Consider the following 19,579-nt stretch of genomic DNA (forward strand, 5'->3'; position numbering starts at 1 on the left):
GCAGATGTCCCTGCTCATGGCAGGGGGGTTGGACTAGATGGCCTTTAAAGGTCCCTTCCAACCCAAACTATTCTGATTCTATGATTCGAATAATAATCATAAATATAAGATGCTTATAGGCAAGAATGTAATATCATAAGAAAACAGAACTTTATGTTCTAGAGTAAAAAGTGTAATTTTTGCATATTGGTAGATGACTTTCCCTGAGAAGATGTCAGGCTATGTCATACGTCATTCTGAGAATTTTTTTGTAGTTAAATTTCAGTTGTGAGAGTAAACCTACAATTTTTATAACAAGTATTTCTGGCAGGTCTTATTCAGATTTGTAGATAATATGTTTTGGATTTGTCCCCTGGGAGGTGAGAGACAAGACCCTCTGGGTCTACCAGTGCTGTTAGCTCAGAGGCTACCTGAATGACAGTACAAACTTTGACTCTTTTGATCAGTGCCTTCGAATCTTCCCTTCCCCTTGCATTTCCTGAAATTAATTATCTTTATGCAAAGCAGTTATCCAAGAGAAATTCTATAAAAGAATTTACCAAGGAAAAGAACAGATAACTTAGAATGAATTAAAGATAAATCAGCGATGGTCTGTGTTCTAGCTTGCAGCAGTTCAGCAATGAAGATGTAACAGCAGTGACGTTTATGAGAACAGGAGAAATACTCAGGTACACAGAGTGCAGAAGACAGAAACCTGTGGAGCCACGGTGCAGGCAGCCCAACTCTATCAGCTCACTGAAGAAGTCGGAGGAGAGGACGCCGTTGTCTAAGTGGAGGACAAACTCCTTCAGCTTCAGACAAGAGAGGAAAGACTCTACTTTTACAACTGTTCTAGCAGCAGATATGGATAAGCACATAAAATGACATCATAGCTTTTATATAGTGAATTATGTAATTTTGTTTCCATCTTCCTACAGTGGGATCATCTTTTCCAACAATCACGTAACTTGCCAGTAAGTGCTTATGTGCTGTTTGAAACAGGTGATTTCATTTGGAAATCTTTATTATTTTCAGTGTGAGTGATGTACAGCTCTTGGTGGCACGAAAGAATTCAGAAAGTTAGTTCTGAAGGGGGGATTTATTTTCTTATTGGTAAAAAACATTATTTTAAGAGGTGGTATGGGAAATAATTTTTTTAAATGCTTCTGTTTCTGCACATTGGCTCAGTTGGGTGAAAGTGCTCCAGGATTTTTTAACCAGGGATGAGCAGATGAAGAAAACAAAGCAGTTTTAATCCTAATTAGGCACACGGAAACTTAAATTAAGAGACAGGGCAGCTTAGGAAAAGATGGACATCATTTTAACAGGCTTGTAATCTGACTGAGTTTCGTTTGCCAGCAACATCTTTGGGCCAGGAAGGATATTTTGCGTACAGAGTCTTGCATGTGTCTGGCCCAGAGCTGAGTGTATAGATGTTGTCTTATAGAAAATACCATCTGTAACACTTCCTGGCAGGAATGATGACAGGTATGCCTACATCTGAGAACATCCTTCATATCCAGTAAAACACGCATCTGTTCTTTGCTTGCAGAGTGTGTTTTTTCAAAACAAAGTACAGATCAGAGGCACAGCTCACTTGCTAGGAGGCAACTCATTAATAGCAAGGCTCGATGAAAGCTCTGCGGTTTTTCAGCGCGGCAGTTTGCAAAGCTGTGGTATTTCATACAGTTCAGAAAGAAATGTAAAAAGGACTATTGTGTGCACCAAAGGCACCTTCTTCAACCACTTGTTGGCCCCAAAGACTTTCAGCCAATAGACTAGAAGGAGATCAATGATTAAAAAGAAATGTAAATGTAAAGAGGGACAGGCTGGAGCTTCTGAAAGGTTGAGTAAAACCTCTTTAGTCTCACTAGATGGTGCTGCAAAAACTCTGAACTTCTGATTTAAGACTGAAAAACAAGGCATTTTTTTATGTAATGGAAAAATATAGTATTTTTTAATGCCCCCTACTCCTTCCTGTTACATATCCTGGGCAATGTCTTATTAAAGTACTGCAAGGAAGAGCCTTGATAATAATATAACGACAGGATATGGTGTGTTTGTCCAACAGGCTCATCTGTATGTATGATGCCTTATCTTGAAAAGTATCACAAAGGATACTGAAAATGCATGTATCTCTTAATTTTCTTTTATTTTTGGATAGATGTGGTTTGTTGAGGTCAAAGTGACTTATTTCTGCTTGGCTGAACATTCAGACTGAGAGAGGGAGACCTGGATGCACCCACTCTTGTTTCTCTCTCAGCATAACGCAGCTGGTTTCACACCTGATTGGCAGAAGGGACATTGAAATTTGGCAGTTTAAAAGTTAGTACAGGGAATGCTCAGAGTGAAGTGTCACTAGATTGTACCTCTCCACAATTAATAAATAATGAATAGGCTTAAAATATAAATTTTCACAGAGACAAGTAGTCACTTATAACCTCTGCACAATCGTTTCTAGATGCGTTGGGGTCATGTGCAGTGTTCCTTCTTCTTCTCATGCAAGGAACATGAGCAAACCTGTGGATGCCTTATCCCTAGGCTCAGTCTTACTTGGAAATGACTTAGGCAGGTATGATGGAGAGTTCTGATGCATGCAAATGTGTAGAAACAGGAGCAGTGTAAGGTCATTTTGTGAGACAGGCACAGGGCTGCAACTGATTACAACCACCCCAGTTAGTCTTCTATAAACGTAATTTTCATATCTATGTCTACAGATTTTCCATGCAGCTCTCAGGGTAGAAACTCACTTGCTGTAGGGAATTCTAAAATGTCATAAACACTCACGGAGTTTGCAGTTGTCAGAGACAGAAATATTTCCCCATACCTAGATGCAAAGGTCTATCACACGGATATCTGCATATGAGTTACTTATCCCAAGCTTCTGTCCGGCAAAGGAGAATGGGTATTTCTAGGGTCACTTAAGAGTAGGTGTCTCAGCTGAACAGTTATCTCAGCTGAACAGTACCTGCTATTTTCTGCTGTCCATAATGAGAGTGACTAGCTAAAGTACATCTACAATACAGGTATTTGAAGTTAGGTGAATATCACCCAGATATTTGAAACAGGCTCACAGCTGGTGAACCAAGTGACAGCAACTTGTACAAGCTCTCTGCAATGTACCTGCGGAAGGGTGTCTCTTGCAAGCTGCCTGCAAGGCTGCCGTGGCTGCTGTGGAGACTACTGGAAAGAACAGCCCAGGAGAAAAGTAGTGTGGATGTTGGCAAAAAAACCTAAGAAGGGTCTGAAAGATTAGAAGAATTCATTCAGCTTGTGATTCCCCTCAGCCTGGCTGAATGCAGAACTCCCTATCTGCCTTTCCTATGAAACACTTGCCTTGAGCATAATGTTTTACATTTTCAGGTGTGTGTTGTCCTCCTGCTTGTGTGGCCCTTGGGCATATGTGTGGTCTTTAGGACTCGGGGAGAATGAACTACATGCCAGGATACAACTCTTCATCAAGGAAATTATGAAATCACTCTTATTTTTAAAGGAAATTTAAGGAATTAAAAAGGGGATTTCTGATTCCTGAAAGGATTCAGAATTTGAGACATGGGAGGCAGAAAACATGTACATGTTTTTACCGTCATTATATTCCTCCTTAAAAATACAAAACATTCTCTGAAATTAAGACAATTTCTTGAAGTTCTTTGGCTAAATTTGCATTAATCCAACTTTAAAATAAATCAAGCATTCATGGAAAAGCATCTAAGGTGTTTTTCTTTTTTTAGTAAGTCTGCTAGTTTGATAGTTGATATGAATGATTTGTGAGATTCCAACACAGTAATACTTTTCGATTGATAGTACTCTTTTAATTTAAGATTATCCACTTTAGGAAATGGCTGGCAAAGGGCCAAAATGCATGCAAGGTAATTTATACTAGCAATCAACTTGCAATTACAATGGAAATTAAACCATGACTTTGAACTGCCTAACTCCTCCCTCAGGCCAACTAGTTATTTTGTAAACAGAAGCAAGGGGAACCCAATCCCATTACGAAGAATTATGGCCTCTGTTAGGGTGACAACACAAAAGCTTGGGAGATGGAACTGTAAGTTCTAAGCTGGACTTCAGTATCTCTTGAAAATGTCCTGGTCTGAGAAAAAAAATGCATTCACTGGTGAGCTATCTGCCAGTTGCTGAATGTTAAAATTGCTTTCAGAGCTTGAGATTTTGGTTGGGACTTTCTGGCAGTCCTGGGGTTATGATTTCCCTCTTGGAAAATTGTGGACAGTGGGTGAGGGACATTTTCATTTAACCTCAGCACTGGGAGCTGGTGCCGTGCCTTACCCCTCTCTTCTCAATACATCAGGGTGCAGCTGAAAGAGGGTGAAGCTGTGTTTTAATTTTGCTCACATTCATTTTGGACTAAGTGAGGGATTCAGTTATGTCAGAAGGACAGGAATCGTTCTCTTTTTGGAGGCACCATTTCATGATGTGCTAATTCCACCCTCAGATTGTATATAATAGCTGATGGCTAAGGAAATGTTCACTACCTAATAATATTTTTTTTGTCCTTCTTTGTCACCCTGAAGGAAATATGAATAGATTCAGTTACTAAGATATTAGAGGAAGTTGGTTAAAACATTCTCTCCTCTGTGGGGACTTGAGGATTAGAGAGGTGTTTCCAGACAGTGCTCTGAATAATTTAGTTAGATAGTTTGCCCTTAGAGATCAGAACCAAATGAACCATGAAATAGACCCTCTGGCTGTTACTTCCTAATTGACTTGATATGAAGGCACTCCCAAATCAGGTGGGCTGACATAGATTTAATTACTTACAATGCAATACTATTATTTAGTAGTAGTAATACTGTAGATGTGATGGTCTAAGACTCAAGAAATTTCAAGCCCATTAAGAAAGGCAGTATTTTTTATTAGACTACTCTATAGATGGAAGAAGTGCACAAGCTTTCAGGCACAAGGTCACATCATTAAGTCATCAGAAAAATTGCTCAAAAAATTTGACCTTCAATTATTTTGAAGGAAAGCTCTGCTTGGAGTTCAGTATATCAGGTTTTTATTTCCTCCTGGAAACACAATTTCACTTTGCAAACGGCCTCATTACTATCTATTTGCAGAGTAATTGCTGAGAGCTTTTTATTCACTTCTTTAAAAGTACAAAGTTTCTAAACACAAGCTCTGATCCAGATGCAAGACAAAATACAGCAAAGAGATGTTATGCCAAAAGCTTCTCTCTTTTTTACAGATATGTGGGCAGTCTAATAAAGGTATTGCCTCTTTCTGCAAATCTTATGACTCTGTGCTATTATTTTTGTTAAGAAGCTAGTGAAAACTCAGCAATCACCCTACAAATTGCTAATAATGAGGTAATTTGCAAAATGAAATTCTATTTCCAGTAGGAAAATAAAACCATAAGTAGTGAATTCTAAGGAGACCATCTTTTTCAAATAACCGAAGCTCAAATTTATTGAACATTTTGTGGAAAAAAAAAGGAGTTGTAGGATGCTTCAGAGCTGGAATAAAGAAACAATGCTACTGTGAAACACACAGAGGAACCTTTATGCTCAGACGTATTATGCAGCTCAGTTATAGTATTTGGCACATCTGACATAATGTTGGTGGAAGACAAAGAAGACTTGGAGTTCAGCTGGAAATGTAAATGTTCCACACATCTTGTGGTGTCAGATTCTGGAGCGCATCAGTTTTCTCTGTGAATATAATATGTGCATGGAAAAAGTGGCTTATATTTCTTTAACCTAAAACTTAATTAGAGTGTCTATATTGGGGTGTAGTTTTCTTACAGAACTCCTGTAGTCAGTGGAGAGAAATAAATACCTCCAAAGGTGGCTCTGGCTAAACTGAGTTGCCGTCAGGAAGGTGCGGATCTTCCTCCATCAGTAGTTCTCAAGTTATTAGACTACAACTTGAGTGGTGTCAAAGAAGATAGGAAAGCTGTCTGGTTTGAATTTTGGCCACTAATGGAAAAATCACCTGCTGATTTCTGATGCTTTCAGTAAGGCCCACCACATGCGTTAAATGTGACTCATCTTCCTTTGTAAAGGTTTGAGTCTGGATTTTCTTTTTACTCATTTCCATATAGTAACGTGATGGCTAGAAATGCGCTTCTACTGAAATGACAGGTTAAGTCAGTATTCAATAGACTATATCTCATGTATGACCAAATGCTGAGTCAGCCAATCAAGAGGTGAAAGTGAGCTACTCGCAACAGTGAATTTCAGCAAAAGGATAGTGAGATAAAGGATAAGAACTCCTGTCTTTTAAAGTTATTCATGCATATCACACACCAGCTGCAAAGGTAGCACGTCACCTCTCCCAACATCATCAGTGTTCATTGGCGTGCATTATCCTACAACATGCAAGCTGCATGTCCTATTAATACTTGCAAATTCTTCTGCTCTCAGGAAGAAAAGATAAAGCTGAGAGCACAGAATCATTTTTGCTAATGTTTTGCTCCACTGAATCAGTTTGGCAACAGCAATCACTGGACCTCAGGGGAAAATGTAAAAAGAAAATGTTGATTTACTTGCCTGTTTAATGGTGGAAGCAGAGACACATTGATAGGCTTAGACTGATAAAGTGTTTCAGAGATCTAGAAAGGACATTAACAGCACTGCCTCAAACCTTCATCTGACTTGAGATATTTTCTTCTCTAAAGAGCCTTTAAAGATGGGCTTTTTATTCTTTCAGTTACTGGACCATTAACTAGCCATTAGCTATTTATTCAAATAGATGTGCAAACGTAAGAGGAAGTTTAACAAACTTCTTCAGCACAGTTTTTTCAGTTCTCAATAGTACCTTCATACAGTGTCTTATTTGCCACTGTCTGGTGGACATCTGTCCTGGCACAGCGGGCCAATCTCTCCTAGTAAGCTGGCATCAAGATCTTGGAGCAGTGATCAGCTGCTCCATCCATCAGGGTCATAAATAAATACTGTGGAAAAACTCTACTTTCAGAAGAGCTACAGGTAAAAATTATTTACAAGGGCACATGTTGTATATTTATTTATGTCAAAGGAATAGACTTGTAATGGACCTCAAGAGCACAACCTTCTGCTGTTGTGGGCGACTATGCCATTGCTGCTTAGACTGGAAGAGTCCAGCAAACCCATCCCATACACTTCTGCGTATGATCAAGCATTTTCTGGTGTTTTGTAACACATTTAAGACCTACTGTAAGGATAAAGAGCCACAGAGAAAGTGTTCCCAGAGGAAGAGAGCGAGCGAGTTCTGTAGCAGAAGCACAAGAAGATGATTGAGGCTCCAGAGCTACATACAGTCAGCTACTGATCACTAAAGAAATTCAACCTTGGCAACAAGGGGGGATTGTTTTTAAGGCATAATCAACAGAAAGAAGACCATGTGTACAGCATATGAGAAACAACCTGTCTATGATGAAAAGATAGAAGAGATAACGAGAAGCTACAAGGATGGTAACGGCCTTCTCCAAGGAAAGGAACGAAGGGAAATCTGAGAGAAGAACCACCCTGGGGCTGCCACCTGGTTATGGATGCTGCAACTCGTCAGCGCTGTTACCTAAACAGCAGGAGGCTGTCCCTCCTCTTTGGTAGAAAAAGATGGCTTCTTTTTGATTTGCTGCTCACTTTTTGCTGATGCAAACTCAACATACATCAAATATTATCTTTTACCATAGAATTGGGTTAAGTAAATCTGAATCGTAGGGGACAGTGAGTGAGTGCTCTTGTGAGTGTGCGTGCATGCGCGCGCATACCCCTGTGTGTGTTTTCCAACCTAAACTTCCCATATGACAGTGTGGTTGATACTGAGTCACAGAGTCGAAGTGATGTCAGATGCAGCCATTAGGCATTCACACTTCACCCCGAAAGTCCATGTGCTCTCAGCTACAGCTACAAGGGATTTCTGCGGCACATACATTCTGTGTGAGGACTTTGTTCAAGGCTGTGCTTCTCTCAGCTTTCTCACACTAATAGTTTCCCTGTTTCCACTGAGCACGGTACAATTCCTTCCTTGAATAAAACTGTGGTGTTTTCTTACCTGAGCCTCATATTTCAGCTGCAGAAGTAGTAAATATTTCATATGGACAAAAGAATTGCTGCATTAGCTTATACTCTTGTCCATCAAATCATCTGGAATCTGTGTATAGCAGCAAATAGAAAAATGTACTGCATGAAACCCGTATTGAATTGAGGAGCAATTGCACATGCACATTTAGAAAGTGAGTGTGTCTCAGCCTTCAGAAGTACTTTTGAATTCCTTCTGTAGGAAAAGTTCCAGATGTATATATGCCACTAGAAAGAAGGGATGAGATGATTGATGTAGTGGCAAGTAGAAAGATGGGCTTGTAACAAGAAAAGCAAAGCTGTAGGAGATGAAAAGTGGATGCAAGACTGAGTGGGGCACAGGCCTTCAGAGTGTGAGGTCCTTTAACCTCTGCTTTCTATTTACTGGGTGTTTGCAACCACCATTCCCATCACCATGTGTGATGTGCTCCGTGGTGTTCTTCTTACGCGCTGAGAAGACAGTGAGTTTTGATGTGGAGATCCTACAAGCCAACTTAACGATCTTGGTAATTATTTTATGATTTACATGCCTCAGATTTAAGGACTTATATTTGGAGATATTGTCATTTCTGGCTTAGAGCTGAGCAGGAATGTTCAGCTCAATATTGCATCCCAATAATGAACAGGTGATGTTGACTGAACTGCTCCATAGCTGGAGCAAGGGGTGAGAAAGCAAGTCAAAGGATCACTCCTCTGCCTGAGCCTGCTACAGCTAGGATTTGTGAAGCTTCTCTGCTTCTGATACCCCTGTGCATGGATATGTATGTTGTTCCCCCTTCCTTGAAGAATTTCAGTATTCTTTGTGTTCACTGGTTAAATCCACAGACAAAACACACTCTCATGGCAGGAAGAAGGAAACAAAAGGAAATGACTCACCCGGATAACAGCAACAAAACATCTCTTTACATTATATTCTGTACCTGCTCGCAAAATAGCCATAAATATTGCAGTGAAGCCAAAGCAGACGTTGTATGAGATGCTTTAAAGGTGTTTAGAAACACGTCTCTAACAGATGAGGAACTGAACATCACCCTTTAACACATCTGTATGCCAGGTCCATCCAGTTTGCGGTTGATGGGAACTGTGTAGAAGGTCGGTTTGTGAAGCGTACTCATAAGTAAAAGGAGTTTCTGTCCCACTGAAGTGCAGATCTGGATGCTTTTTGAATTCACTTTTAGGAGGTTCTGGCCTGAGTAGTTTTTTTGATAAAAATACTCACAAACACTTGCATGAATAAGAAAGGTAGATTTGTGATAGGATCTGCAAACCCTTCAGTCATTGGTTTGAAACTTCGGCCGTAAGTACTTCTTTTGATTCATGAGACCATTTACACAGAGGTTGTGAGTATTAGGGAAAAATGTGTGTTGGTGCAAAAATTTACACAAGGGATGTTTTGAAGTTGGGTTGAGATCCTTTCTCCCTTTGAGAGAGAGAAAAATGCCTGTCACTGAGCTGGTTCTTTCTGCACTGAGTGTCAGAAACAGGCAGAGACAAGCTGGGAGGGAATAGTTCAAGCTTTGCAGAAAGCTGAAATAAATTCACATGCTCATCTGGGCTGCAGTTTAACAAGTACAAGTAGAGCAGTCAGCTTGTGGCAGATTTGCCTGGAAATATGTTATGTGGAAGTGATTTAGGATTCAGAGCAAGATCCGTGTCTAGATTACAGCACCAGCTTGGGCTGAAGGTTGGTGCCCATTAATGCAGCTATATTGGTTTGGTACCAGCTCCCATTTAGTCAATGGTAGCCTGCAAATATCTTTGCACTGTGATCTACTGGGTGAAGCAAATGTGTCTTCCAGGAATGTAATGATATTAAGGTTATTTCAGGAGAAAAGATACTTTTATACAGATTATGCTTTCAGTTCTGCCTTTCTAGTGTAATTATTAGCTGCCAACAAATCTCATCATCCGAGTGAGACTAACTGAGATTGCTTTTGGAAGTATTAAGCGCTCTTCCATAGGAGGTAATAGAGCAGAATCTGGTTCTCCCATTGGCTTTTCAGAGCCAGTTTAGATGCTAAAATGTAAGGGGTAGGAATCCTGAACCAAACTCTTTTCTCACATATCTTGTTTTTCCAGGTCACAAGGATAAAGCAGCAGACCTGACATCTTTTCAGCTGTGTGCGGATGTCTTGCACAGGTAAATCTGCATGAAGAATAGTAATATCATCCCATGGTATGTCCTGAGTTGTCCCCCTGTTGTAGAGACCAGTGGGATTGGAAAAGTGAGCGTGCACGGTTGGGGGATGAAAAAGCTGTACAAGTCTTCCTGCTCCTCCCAGCACTTTGACTGTACAGACCCTTGGTGATTGGAATTCACATGACATTTGCCAGTGAAACTAAACAAGAAATAATAACCTTTATAAAACAAGCAGCAGGCAAACACAAAAATCTGTGATTTAGAGAAATTAAGTTACTGAGCCTTCTGTCTCTCAAATATGTGATCTGAAAGAAAATCATTGCTCAGTTTTTCAGTCATATGTTTCTCCATAAACACAGAGTGTCTAATTTCATCCTCATTTACACACCCGCATAGGCTCTGTGCAATCTAGAGATTTAGAAGATGCCTAAAGGCCACATTATTAATAGGCTGAAAGCAGCTGACTGTAAGTGACATACAAGGCACAAGCTGCATAACTTTTTATTCAGTTTTTCATTGTTCAGCTGAAGTGGTGGGTTGTACAAATATTCAAGTAGAGGAAACTGAGATGGAGAGCTATTTGCTGTTTTAGGGATGTCAAAGCACCTTGACCTAAGTTTGCTGCTACAAGTTTAGGGCCATTGCTGGCCTGTGGTTTCTGCAGACTTTCCAGGAATGTCACCCAGCTGGGTAAAAACCAAAGGCATTTACTTCCAGAGTCTTCCTGGGGACTATAAAGAAAAATTGTTGTTTCTCTGTGTCCTGCTAATGCTTCATTTCCCATCTTTTCATCTACGGGACCTCAGTGCCCAGGTCAGGCAGAAGAGTGGTGGCAGCTGGCAGTGGTGGCCGTGGTGGCAGCAGGCAGAAAAACTTGAACCCCAGTCAGCCGGCAAGCAATGGTCCAGCATACCTTGGCCTCTGCTGGTGGAGCTTATCTCAAGAGGTATGAACACGATTCAGTCTCTGGTCCAGTTCACTCAGGCCAATTACTGTTAATTAGTACCAAATGAAAGAACGAAAAGGAAGCACTTTATGACAGTCTCTGGCTAGAAAACAGACACCGTTAAAAGGTAGGTCACTGACCTGCCATCACGGCAAGAGACGTTTTAATGAAAATTTTATTTGGAAGTTGTGCCCTAGAGATGACAATGTCTGTGTCCTGCTGGCAACCCAAGTATGCAGTTTAGATAGTGCAGTGTGTGGCACACAATGCACCCAGGGTGCAGGTCAGATTGTTTGCCATAATGATATCTTAAACCTAAAATAGAGGACGGAAAGGTTCCATAGTATTTTAATTTCAGCCAATTTACATCTATAAAGCAATGAACAACTTGGTCTGATCTCACAGCTGACCATGCTTCCAGCAGGAGGTTGGACTAGAGACCTCCTGAGGGCCCTTTCAACCTGATTTATTCTTTAGCTTTATGATTCTATATATTATGAACCTGTATCATACACAATTAAATATATGTGTATGAAAATATGCATGTATATTATATTATATATAATTGTTATATATGCATATAACAAAGTACATATGTTTATGAATGTACACACATATTAAAAGCTTCAGGAAGGGCTAAGCAGAGATTTGTGCCCATGAACCTCTTGGAGGGGTAAATTTGCCCAAAGGAGAGGAACTGCAGATCCTCATCAGCAGCTAGGTCTGCAAAGAGGCTGGAGGAAGGAGAAAGTAAACCGGGGTCATTAGGAAAACCAGGCTGTCAAAATCTCACTACAGCTCTGTGTGTGTATACCAATGCAACTTTAATATAGAGAAAAATATGGGAAAATACTGTGCGGGTTCAACAGTTCCTCTCTGCTCTGAGATAGCAAGTCTCAAGTGTGCTTTCAGAGACTGTCCCTTAGCTGATTTCAAGATTTTAAATGGTATGACATATATGTGGTCCTAAGAGAAAACCAGTAATTTTTCCTATAAATCCTAGACATCTTTTTCATGTCTATTTTTAATTAATATCTTAAGGAATTTGCTCTGTATTTTCTTGGTTTTATTGGCTACAAATCCATCATGGATTACACTTTTAAAACTCTTATGATTAACAAGGTATCAGATGCCTTCTCCCCATGGAAGTTTTACCTCCAGCTGAAAGCAGTGCTCTGGTTTATTTTACAAATAGGCATCACAAGGAAGGCCAGAAGGACCTTACAGCTGACTGTTTGAGTGCTGGAGGCGAAGGGGATCTGACCTGATGAACAGGAGCTCATTGGGTGAGATGACGGAGTAGCAGGGCCATCTGCTGCAGAGCCTGGGATGTGAGCTCCAGCCTTAGCCTGCACATCTACTGACAGACACTCCCTGCTGTCAATGTATACCTGGCCTTTGAAGTTTCTGTCATCTGTAATCTGCTTGTGATAGCAGAGGCATCATTTGCTGGTCTGTGCTCCATGCAAGCCTGGCAGGACACTGAGCTTTGAAGTGGACTTTTGACAAGAAATATTTATGGCTGAACCCCAGAGCAGGGACCATGCCATGCTGCTGTGCTCAGAAGTGAGATGACATCTGCTTGTTGCAGACCATGACTTTCAAGCTCTTTCCTACTTGGATGCAACAGTTATGATGGAAACGGTCCATGAAAGTATGTTCCCACCACAGAGGTCACCAGTGTTCAAGAGTAAACAAGAAGGAGAGTTTGTGTTTCTGCTTCATATTATTTAAGTGTTGACTGGGGCAGAGTGGAGAGGAAGAAAAGAAAGAAAATAAACCACGCAGAAACTTAGGACCAGGCAGGAATAAATGTTTTGTCATAAAGCCCATTAGATGAAAGGGGACAAATCAGATCTGACTTACAAGCCTTTTCCCATTTTGAGTAGTCATTCTGGTTAGCTACAGGAGAGGATTTTGCCCAGTAAAAGCTAGGTTTGATGATGTAGGCTTTGCTGTAGAAGAGCTGGATTTCTGAACATAATACAAAGAGGGACATGACAGTGATTCTTGTAGCTGTGGAGGAAGAAAGCAGTAGGAAAAGACACTGAGTACTATAAACATGTGTTGCTTAAAATTTTTAATGATCTATTTTCCAGAGTTACAATTTTAGCCCAATTCTTCCTACCATTTGCTGTGGAGATTCAGGAAGCTGCAGAAGACAGGTGGACATGCATACACCCCTAAATCCAACCTCCCTCTGCCCATAGGCTCCCATGCCAGACTCACAGCAGGGTTAGTCCTGCAATACCATCAGCCCTGCTAACTGGGCAGTGGGAAAAGCTGGAAACCAGTCCCATGCCCTTGGGTGACAAGGCTGTCATCCTGCAGAACCACCTTGGCACCCCTGGGCCAGATGGAGACAATGCTGGTCCTTGAATGTCATTGCTGCCCTCCTCATCCCTGGCCAACCTGGAGCCCAATGCCCCAGAGAAGCAGCTACACCAGGTAGCAACATATGGGGCAGGGCTGTGCAGGACCTTGCCGCTTTATCCCCAATGGTGGACACCCTTTTCACACTGTCTGAGCTAACAGTCACTGTCCTGGCACCTGTCAAATATTGTGAGGTTTGCAATAGTGCTCTGGGCAATGGTAACACCACTTTTCTGTGTCATCCTGGTGGCTTAAAGGAGCTAAAAGAGTTAGCAGAGCTGGTGGCTGCACTGGCCCCTCCAACCCTCTGAAGGAGGGAGGCTTCTGGATATGTGGAGTTCTGCCTTGTGTTGGGGTTCATCCCTGGATTCACAGCCCTCCCGAGAGTCCCCTCCACACGCTGCCCTCAACCAAGCAATGGCTGGGTGCTGGGGAGAAGTTGAGTTTACTCTGTGCTCTCTCCCATGGAGCCCTTTACTTTTGTTCAGCACTTCTTTGTCGTTCTGCTAATTCAAGCTAAAACAGCCTCTTGAACAAGCATCTCTTTATCAGCAGAAGAGCATCACGATTCAGAACATCAAGTGCTGCAATTGTGCCCTCAGGAGGGAATGCAGAGGTTGAGAAGATCAAGAAGATGAACCAGCCTATATCTCTTTGAAAGGCCAAACAAGCACTGCCATGGAGTCGGTGTGTTTATCTAGGGGCTGGGCTTTGCGTTCTCAGATCCTGCTGCTGGAAGTGGGAATCAGGCATAGGTGTCTCTTTTCTCCCTTGAAGAGATTCAGGATATCACGACATTTGTTACACACTTCTTACGCTGTGCTCGGTGTATCTCACAGACAATAAAGAATGAAATTGCACCCTGCCTTCATGCCACACTGCAGTTCTATTTCAATTTAATGAAAAAGGAGAAATAAGTAGGACCCCAGAGAGATTAATGAAATACCTGTCACACAGCATATCAGTAACAGTGGCAGCACGAGAGTGCACAAATCCTGACAGTCCTCTACCCCACCCCTGCTGTTACCTGGTCCCTGAATATTTCCCTGCAGATCCCATTATTGCTGTACCTGAGCATCTCACTTCAGGCTTTCAGCTAAATCGCACGTGAAAATCTCAGCTGCTGTATGCTCCACCTGTAGTCAATAGCAAGAGATATAGGGGCAAATCATATCTCACGTGGGCTACCTCACGTGGGCTGAACGGCAGCCTGTAAGTGCTGATCCCCTCCACTAACTGTAATCAGAGACTATCCAAAACTAATTCAAGTGTGTAGGGTAAATGTCTGAAATTGCACAGTCCCACACCAGTCATATAAATACATCCTATCATTTATTCAGACTGGTGTGTTTGAAATGTTCCTGGAAGCTGGGAGAATACATTCAGGGCCATTTTTAGGGTTATTTTCATGGCAAGTTGCAGGTTTATGCATGCAGGACTCATCTATCTGTACCTCTGCCGTTCAGCAGAGGCGGCGTTGCTTAAATCGCTGTTTGTGTGTGCGAACATGGTTATTGCTGGTGTTCTGCTTCTTGCCTGATTCCTTTTGGTGGTTGTGCATCACTGCCTAAAGAAGTAAGAAAATTCCCAGTCTGGCTTGGTTGCAGTGTACCTGATGGGCTGGTAGCTTCCATGCCATCCTCTCTCTGCACTGGGGATAAATTCTCAGATTTGGAGCTGGAACTAGGAGAGCATCACTGATCAACTGTGAGGTGCTGCAGGGTCCTGAAATTGTATTAACAACACACCCAGAGACTTTCTTCAACCAGAAAAGAGCAAAAGTGAATTCTTGGTCCCTTGGAAATCAGTGACAAGATTTGTATGTATTAAAATTTCACACATTTCTGAAGGGGAGAAGGCATGGGAGATTTGCTGATTCTCTCACTACATAAAAATCAACTCATCTGCTTTCAAAAATCACTGACATTAAAACATGCATTCACATTATAATGGGAGAACTGATAACAAAGAAACAGGCGATGAGCAAATCATGCTGTAAGCTAGGAATAATATACATGGAACAAAGCCACTGGATACGAACTCGACAGGTTTTTTAATGCTTTAAATTGGAAATGAAAACTAACTGAAACTAAAGTTTTTCAGAGTTTCAAAGATTGCCATGTTTATATTAAAACAAATTAGTTTGATTAAAAGAAGAGACTTCTGTTTTCAAAATTGCAAAATGACAGGTTTTGAACTTATTTTTTTTCAGCTTGAACAACTTCAACTTCCAATTCATAAAATGTATAAAAGATATTCCAATCAAAATGAAAATTAATTTTTCTGGCTGTATTCAAATGAAAATTTTCCTGGAGGTTGGTCAAAGAAAATTGTGGTGAGTTTGACTTTATCTCTAAATGCTGAGTGGAAAAATGCTTAAGTTCTTAAAAAATCTCTGCTCAACAGAAAAATTATCAGGAATCATGTACTGGAACCAAGATTGCCTAGTGACAGACTAAAGCTGGCCTCTCTCTTAAAAGTGTGTGCATTTGAGCCCATAAAAATACCTGGAGTGTCAGAACAAGTTTCAAAATGTTTGAAGCTTATTACTGAACTGCCTACTCACCTGGGTGGGCTGTTACTGTCCTGCCGTGTCTCCCTGGCAGGGGCAGAAGCACGTTGCACACCACTGCCATCCCTTGTGATCAGTCTGCCAGCACCCAGCTTCTGGGAAGTGCTGTGCTCCTAAAACCTTTTGATTTAACAATTTCAAGACATTCATGTATTTCAGGATAAGTGTAGGCAAATGGGAAAATAGTTTCTGTGTATAAAGTACTGTGTGGAGGGGGAGGAGAAATTATGGTTCTTATTTTCCATAGGTTTAAAGCCTAAAAGGTTGGTTCATTGTGTCTCGTGCTGTTGTCTGCAACACATGAAATTAATAAATAAATCAAATGCAATTACAGCATGACATACGCTATATGTACATTGCCTATGCATCCGTATATGTCATGGTATATGACTATACTTACTGGTGCAGCAGTCTTTAGGAGGAGACCAGAAGCATGATGTGCACAAGCATCGTGTTGCTCAGGCCAGGCGTGTTGTTTCAGCTGCATTGCATGCAACACTCAGGTGAAGGTTTTGAAGCATCCCAACTTCCAGCTGCTCTCACTGAGAGCAGCATTTTTTCTTTGTGACCAAATCTATATTACCAGACCATGCCCAGTCTCCTGGGTCCTCCTGAATCACCTCCTGGGGGATGAGCTAGGATGTAGGACATGACCAGTCCCATCTGCCCCACCCTGATTTCCATGGTAAAGAAATCCAGGTGTGTGGGCTGCAGGAAGCCCTGAAGTGCTCTAAACAAGCCAGCCAGCAGCGTGCTGGAAGACCTGGGGTCCTAAGGAGCTCTGCAGCGTGTACTGGGAGGTATGTCTGCATGTACCCAAGAAAGTGGGGTACTTGCTTACACCAGCCATACCACACTGGGGGTGATAGAAGCTCTCGGGTTGTAACTGGTAGTATCTAGATACAGTCTGAATCAAATGCTGAGAACTCTGAAGGAGGGAAAAGTTCAAGCTCCAATCTGACAGCTTCACATAGTTCCCAGTGTTACTAATGTTGTACCATTACTGAGGGTCTCTTGGGACTGAGCATGTGGTATCATACACGTATTTATCCTTCAATTCCTCTTGGAGCTAGTTCTCATATAAAGCACAGCATGATGTTTCCTTACTATCAACTCTGTCAGCTGAGAATATCAGTTTAATAATACATAGAAATGCATGCTCAACATAGATGCTTCAGAAAGAATTTAGACATGTAACAGCAAAAGGATTTGATGCTCTACACTTGTTTCCCCTGCAGATCTATTTAGCCTTGCTATGGTGCAGTATCAATAACAAACCTAAGCTCAGCCATATGTGATGGCAAAAGCAGAGATGTCATGTGTTGTGCAGCCAGTCCCCATGATTTTTGCTTATATCATTGCTAGATCATCCACTCTTTCTCCACAAACCTCCTGCATATATTTAATCTAGCTTTTCATACTTTGTCATCAAGCTTAAAGATCTGTAACATAGGTAATGGCACTATACCACATATTTAAATTTTTTATACTGATATGGTTCTATGGCAAGAATTATTGCTTTACTATTGCAAGGACATTAGCCATTGACCAGGGTCCAGCTATTATGTAAATTCATTAAAAAACAAAGAAGAGAAGGCCAAGTCTTGGCATAGTCATAGGAAGCGATTGCCTAGTGTAACAGATGGTCAAATGACCATTGGTCTCCAGACATGCCCAGCCAAAGCCAAACTGGCTCTGAATAAAATGGAAGTTGGTGCGTGGAAGTAGATAACATTTCCAACACCAGCTGTTGCCACCTCCACCTCTTCCTTCTACTGGAAACAGGAGCATTAAGCTTCTTTTTTTTAAGGTTCTCACCATGCTACGTGTTCCTCTTCCTCTTTCTCCCTTCCTGTGACAGGAGTGGCCTTGCCAGGGTACAACACTGGCCTGAACCTTGGTAATAGGTGGGCATTCATTTGGCTCTAACTGTGACCAATGAACATTTCATTAATTACAGTGACATTCTGTATGTAACAAAAGAGAAGTTATTACCTGTAAAGTTTACTTTCAGGAGATAATCTTTGTACAGCTTCCTGCCATCCAGATGCTTCATGGCATCACAGAGTTTGGTGGTGTTTGGACACAGAGTCCGCTGCATTTTATGCAAGGCATGGGCCATTGCATACACGGCATTCACAACAAACATGATCTTGGATTCTTGCTCGTAGTTAGAACTGTTGATGGTGAAGTGTTTGTCACAAGCCTTTTTATGTGGTTTTCGGTTTTGGAGATTACACTGGAATTTTTGCTCCCAGAAGTCCTTGAACCAGGGGTTGCGTCTGTTATTGTAAGGGCTGAGGCTTTGGAAATACCTGTCAAACTCTTTAACTGGATGGGAAGCAAGTTCCAGGGTTATTGCCCCAGAAGCTATGTGCTCATTGCCCTTGACAATGCTCTCTTGCGCTCCCCATCCGTCACTGGCAATCCAGGTAAAGGAAACGTTGAAGCGGTTGGCAGCTGCAATGAGCTCCCGAGAGTCATCGCCTCGCATGAAGAGCACCACCACTCTGGCGTTGGGTTTCTGAAGCAGCTCCCTGATCACGCCATCGTAGGACTTCCTGATGTTGGACCGGCCCACTTTCTCGGAGGTGGCGATGCAGATGTTGCGGAGGCGAGCTTCCTGCTCGAAGGCTTCGATCCCCGTCTCCCCGTAGTCTCCTTCTGAAGCAACCGTTGACACATAAGTCCAGTTGAAGTACCGTAAAATTTCAGCCATGGCTTTCGCTTGGTAGAAGTCAGGGGGCACCGTCCGCGCGAAATAGTCGTAGCGGGATTTGTCGCTCAGCTTGGCGCTGGTGGAGGCATAGCTTATCTGGGGGATCTGGAAGAGTCTGAGCAGATTTGCCACCTAGAGAGAAGGGGGAGACCACAGGTCTTTAAAGGGTGGTATTTATAGAACCGAACAGCAGAATCTAGGGAAAGGTATAAACAGTGGTTTTTAATAAGAGGTGTTCTGGCAAACACGGACTAAGGGTGTAGATAACATACTCCAGTGAGAGCAGTATGCAGAATAGCTGTCCTGCTGCCGTTAATTCCCAGGGACCTACTGGGACTGTAACGAACCTTTTATTTCTGTCAAACTGAATCTGTTTAAACCAACAGAGAATTTGACACAAATGGTCAATATACTTCAGTCTCGGCCCATGCTCCGTACTAAGATCTGGGGATTTGCGTGCCTTTGCTGTTCACAGTGTGATTCATCTGCTCCCAGACTCATTGTATTTGATAATCAAATACACTAATAAGACATAAATTTTTATTTTATGTAAATATTACAGATATACGTGCGCAGGCCTTTCAGAGAACTTTCTGACCCCACTTATTCAAGTTCTAAGTCCCCACTTCTCCTATTTTTTACTGTTTTAAACTCTTTTTTCTGAGCTGTTCTGACTGCAGTCCTCCTGAGATGGTGTATTTGTTGCATGTTAGTACTCCTCAAGTGCTGTACAATGTTGTGTTGACCTACAGCTTTTCATAAATAATAAAAAATTTTAATAATCTCTCGTTGCCCTTCCTGTGTGATTTATGTTGTCCAAAGTCCT

The 19,579-nt window shown here is 41.7% G+C and overlaps 1 protein-coding gene across 1 annotated transcript in view; it reads right to left on the bottom strand.

Moving 5' to 3' along the window:
• The window catches only part of GRM3 (glutamate receptor, metabotropic 3), a gene marked incomplete at its 5' end in the record, with an annotated part of 37,411 nt that extends 18,500 nt beyond the window's left edge, over positions 1-18,911 (bottom strand). The window contains 1 exon segment of the mRNA XM_010283125.1: positions 18,030-18,911. Coding sequence (XP_010281427.1) covers positions 18,030-18,911 — 882 coding nt within the window.
• Positions 18,912-19,579: the final 668 nt, after the last annotated feature.

This window comes from Phaethon lepturus, unplaced genomic scaffold (assembly GCF_000687285.1).
Source record: "Phaethon lepturus isolate BGI_N335 unplaced genomic scaffold, ASM68728v1 scaffold7230, whole genome shotgun sequence".
Taxonomy (NCBI): Eukaryota; Metazoa; Chordata; class Aves; order Phaethontiformes; family Phaethontidae; genus Phaethon; species Phaethon lepturus.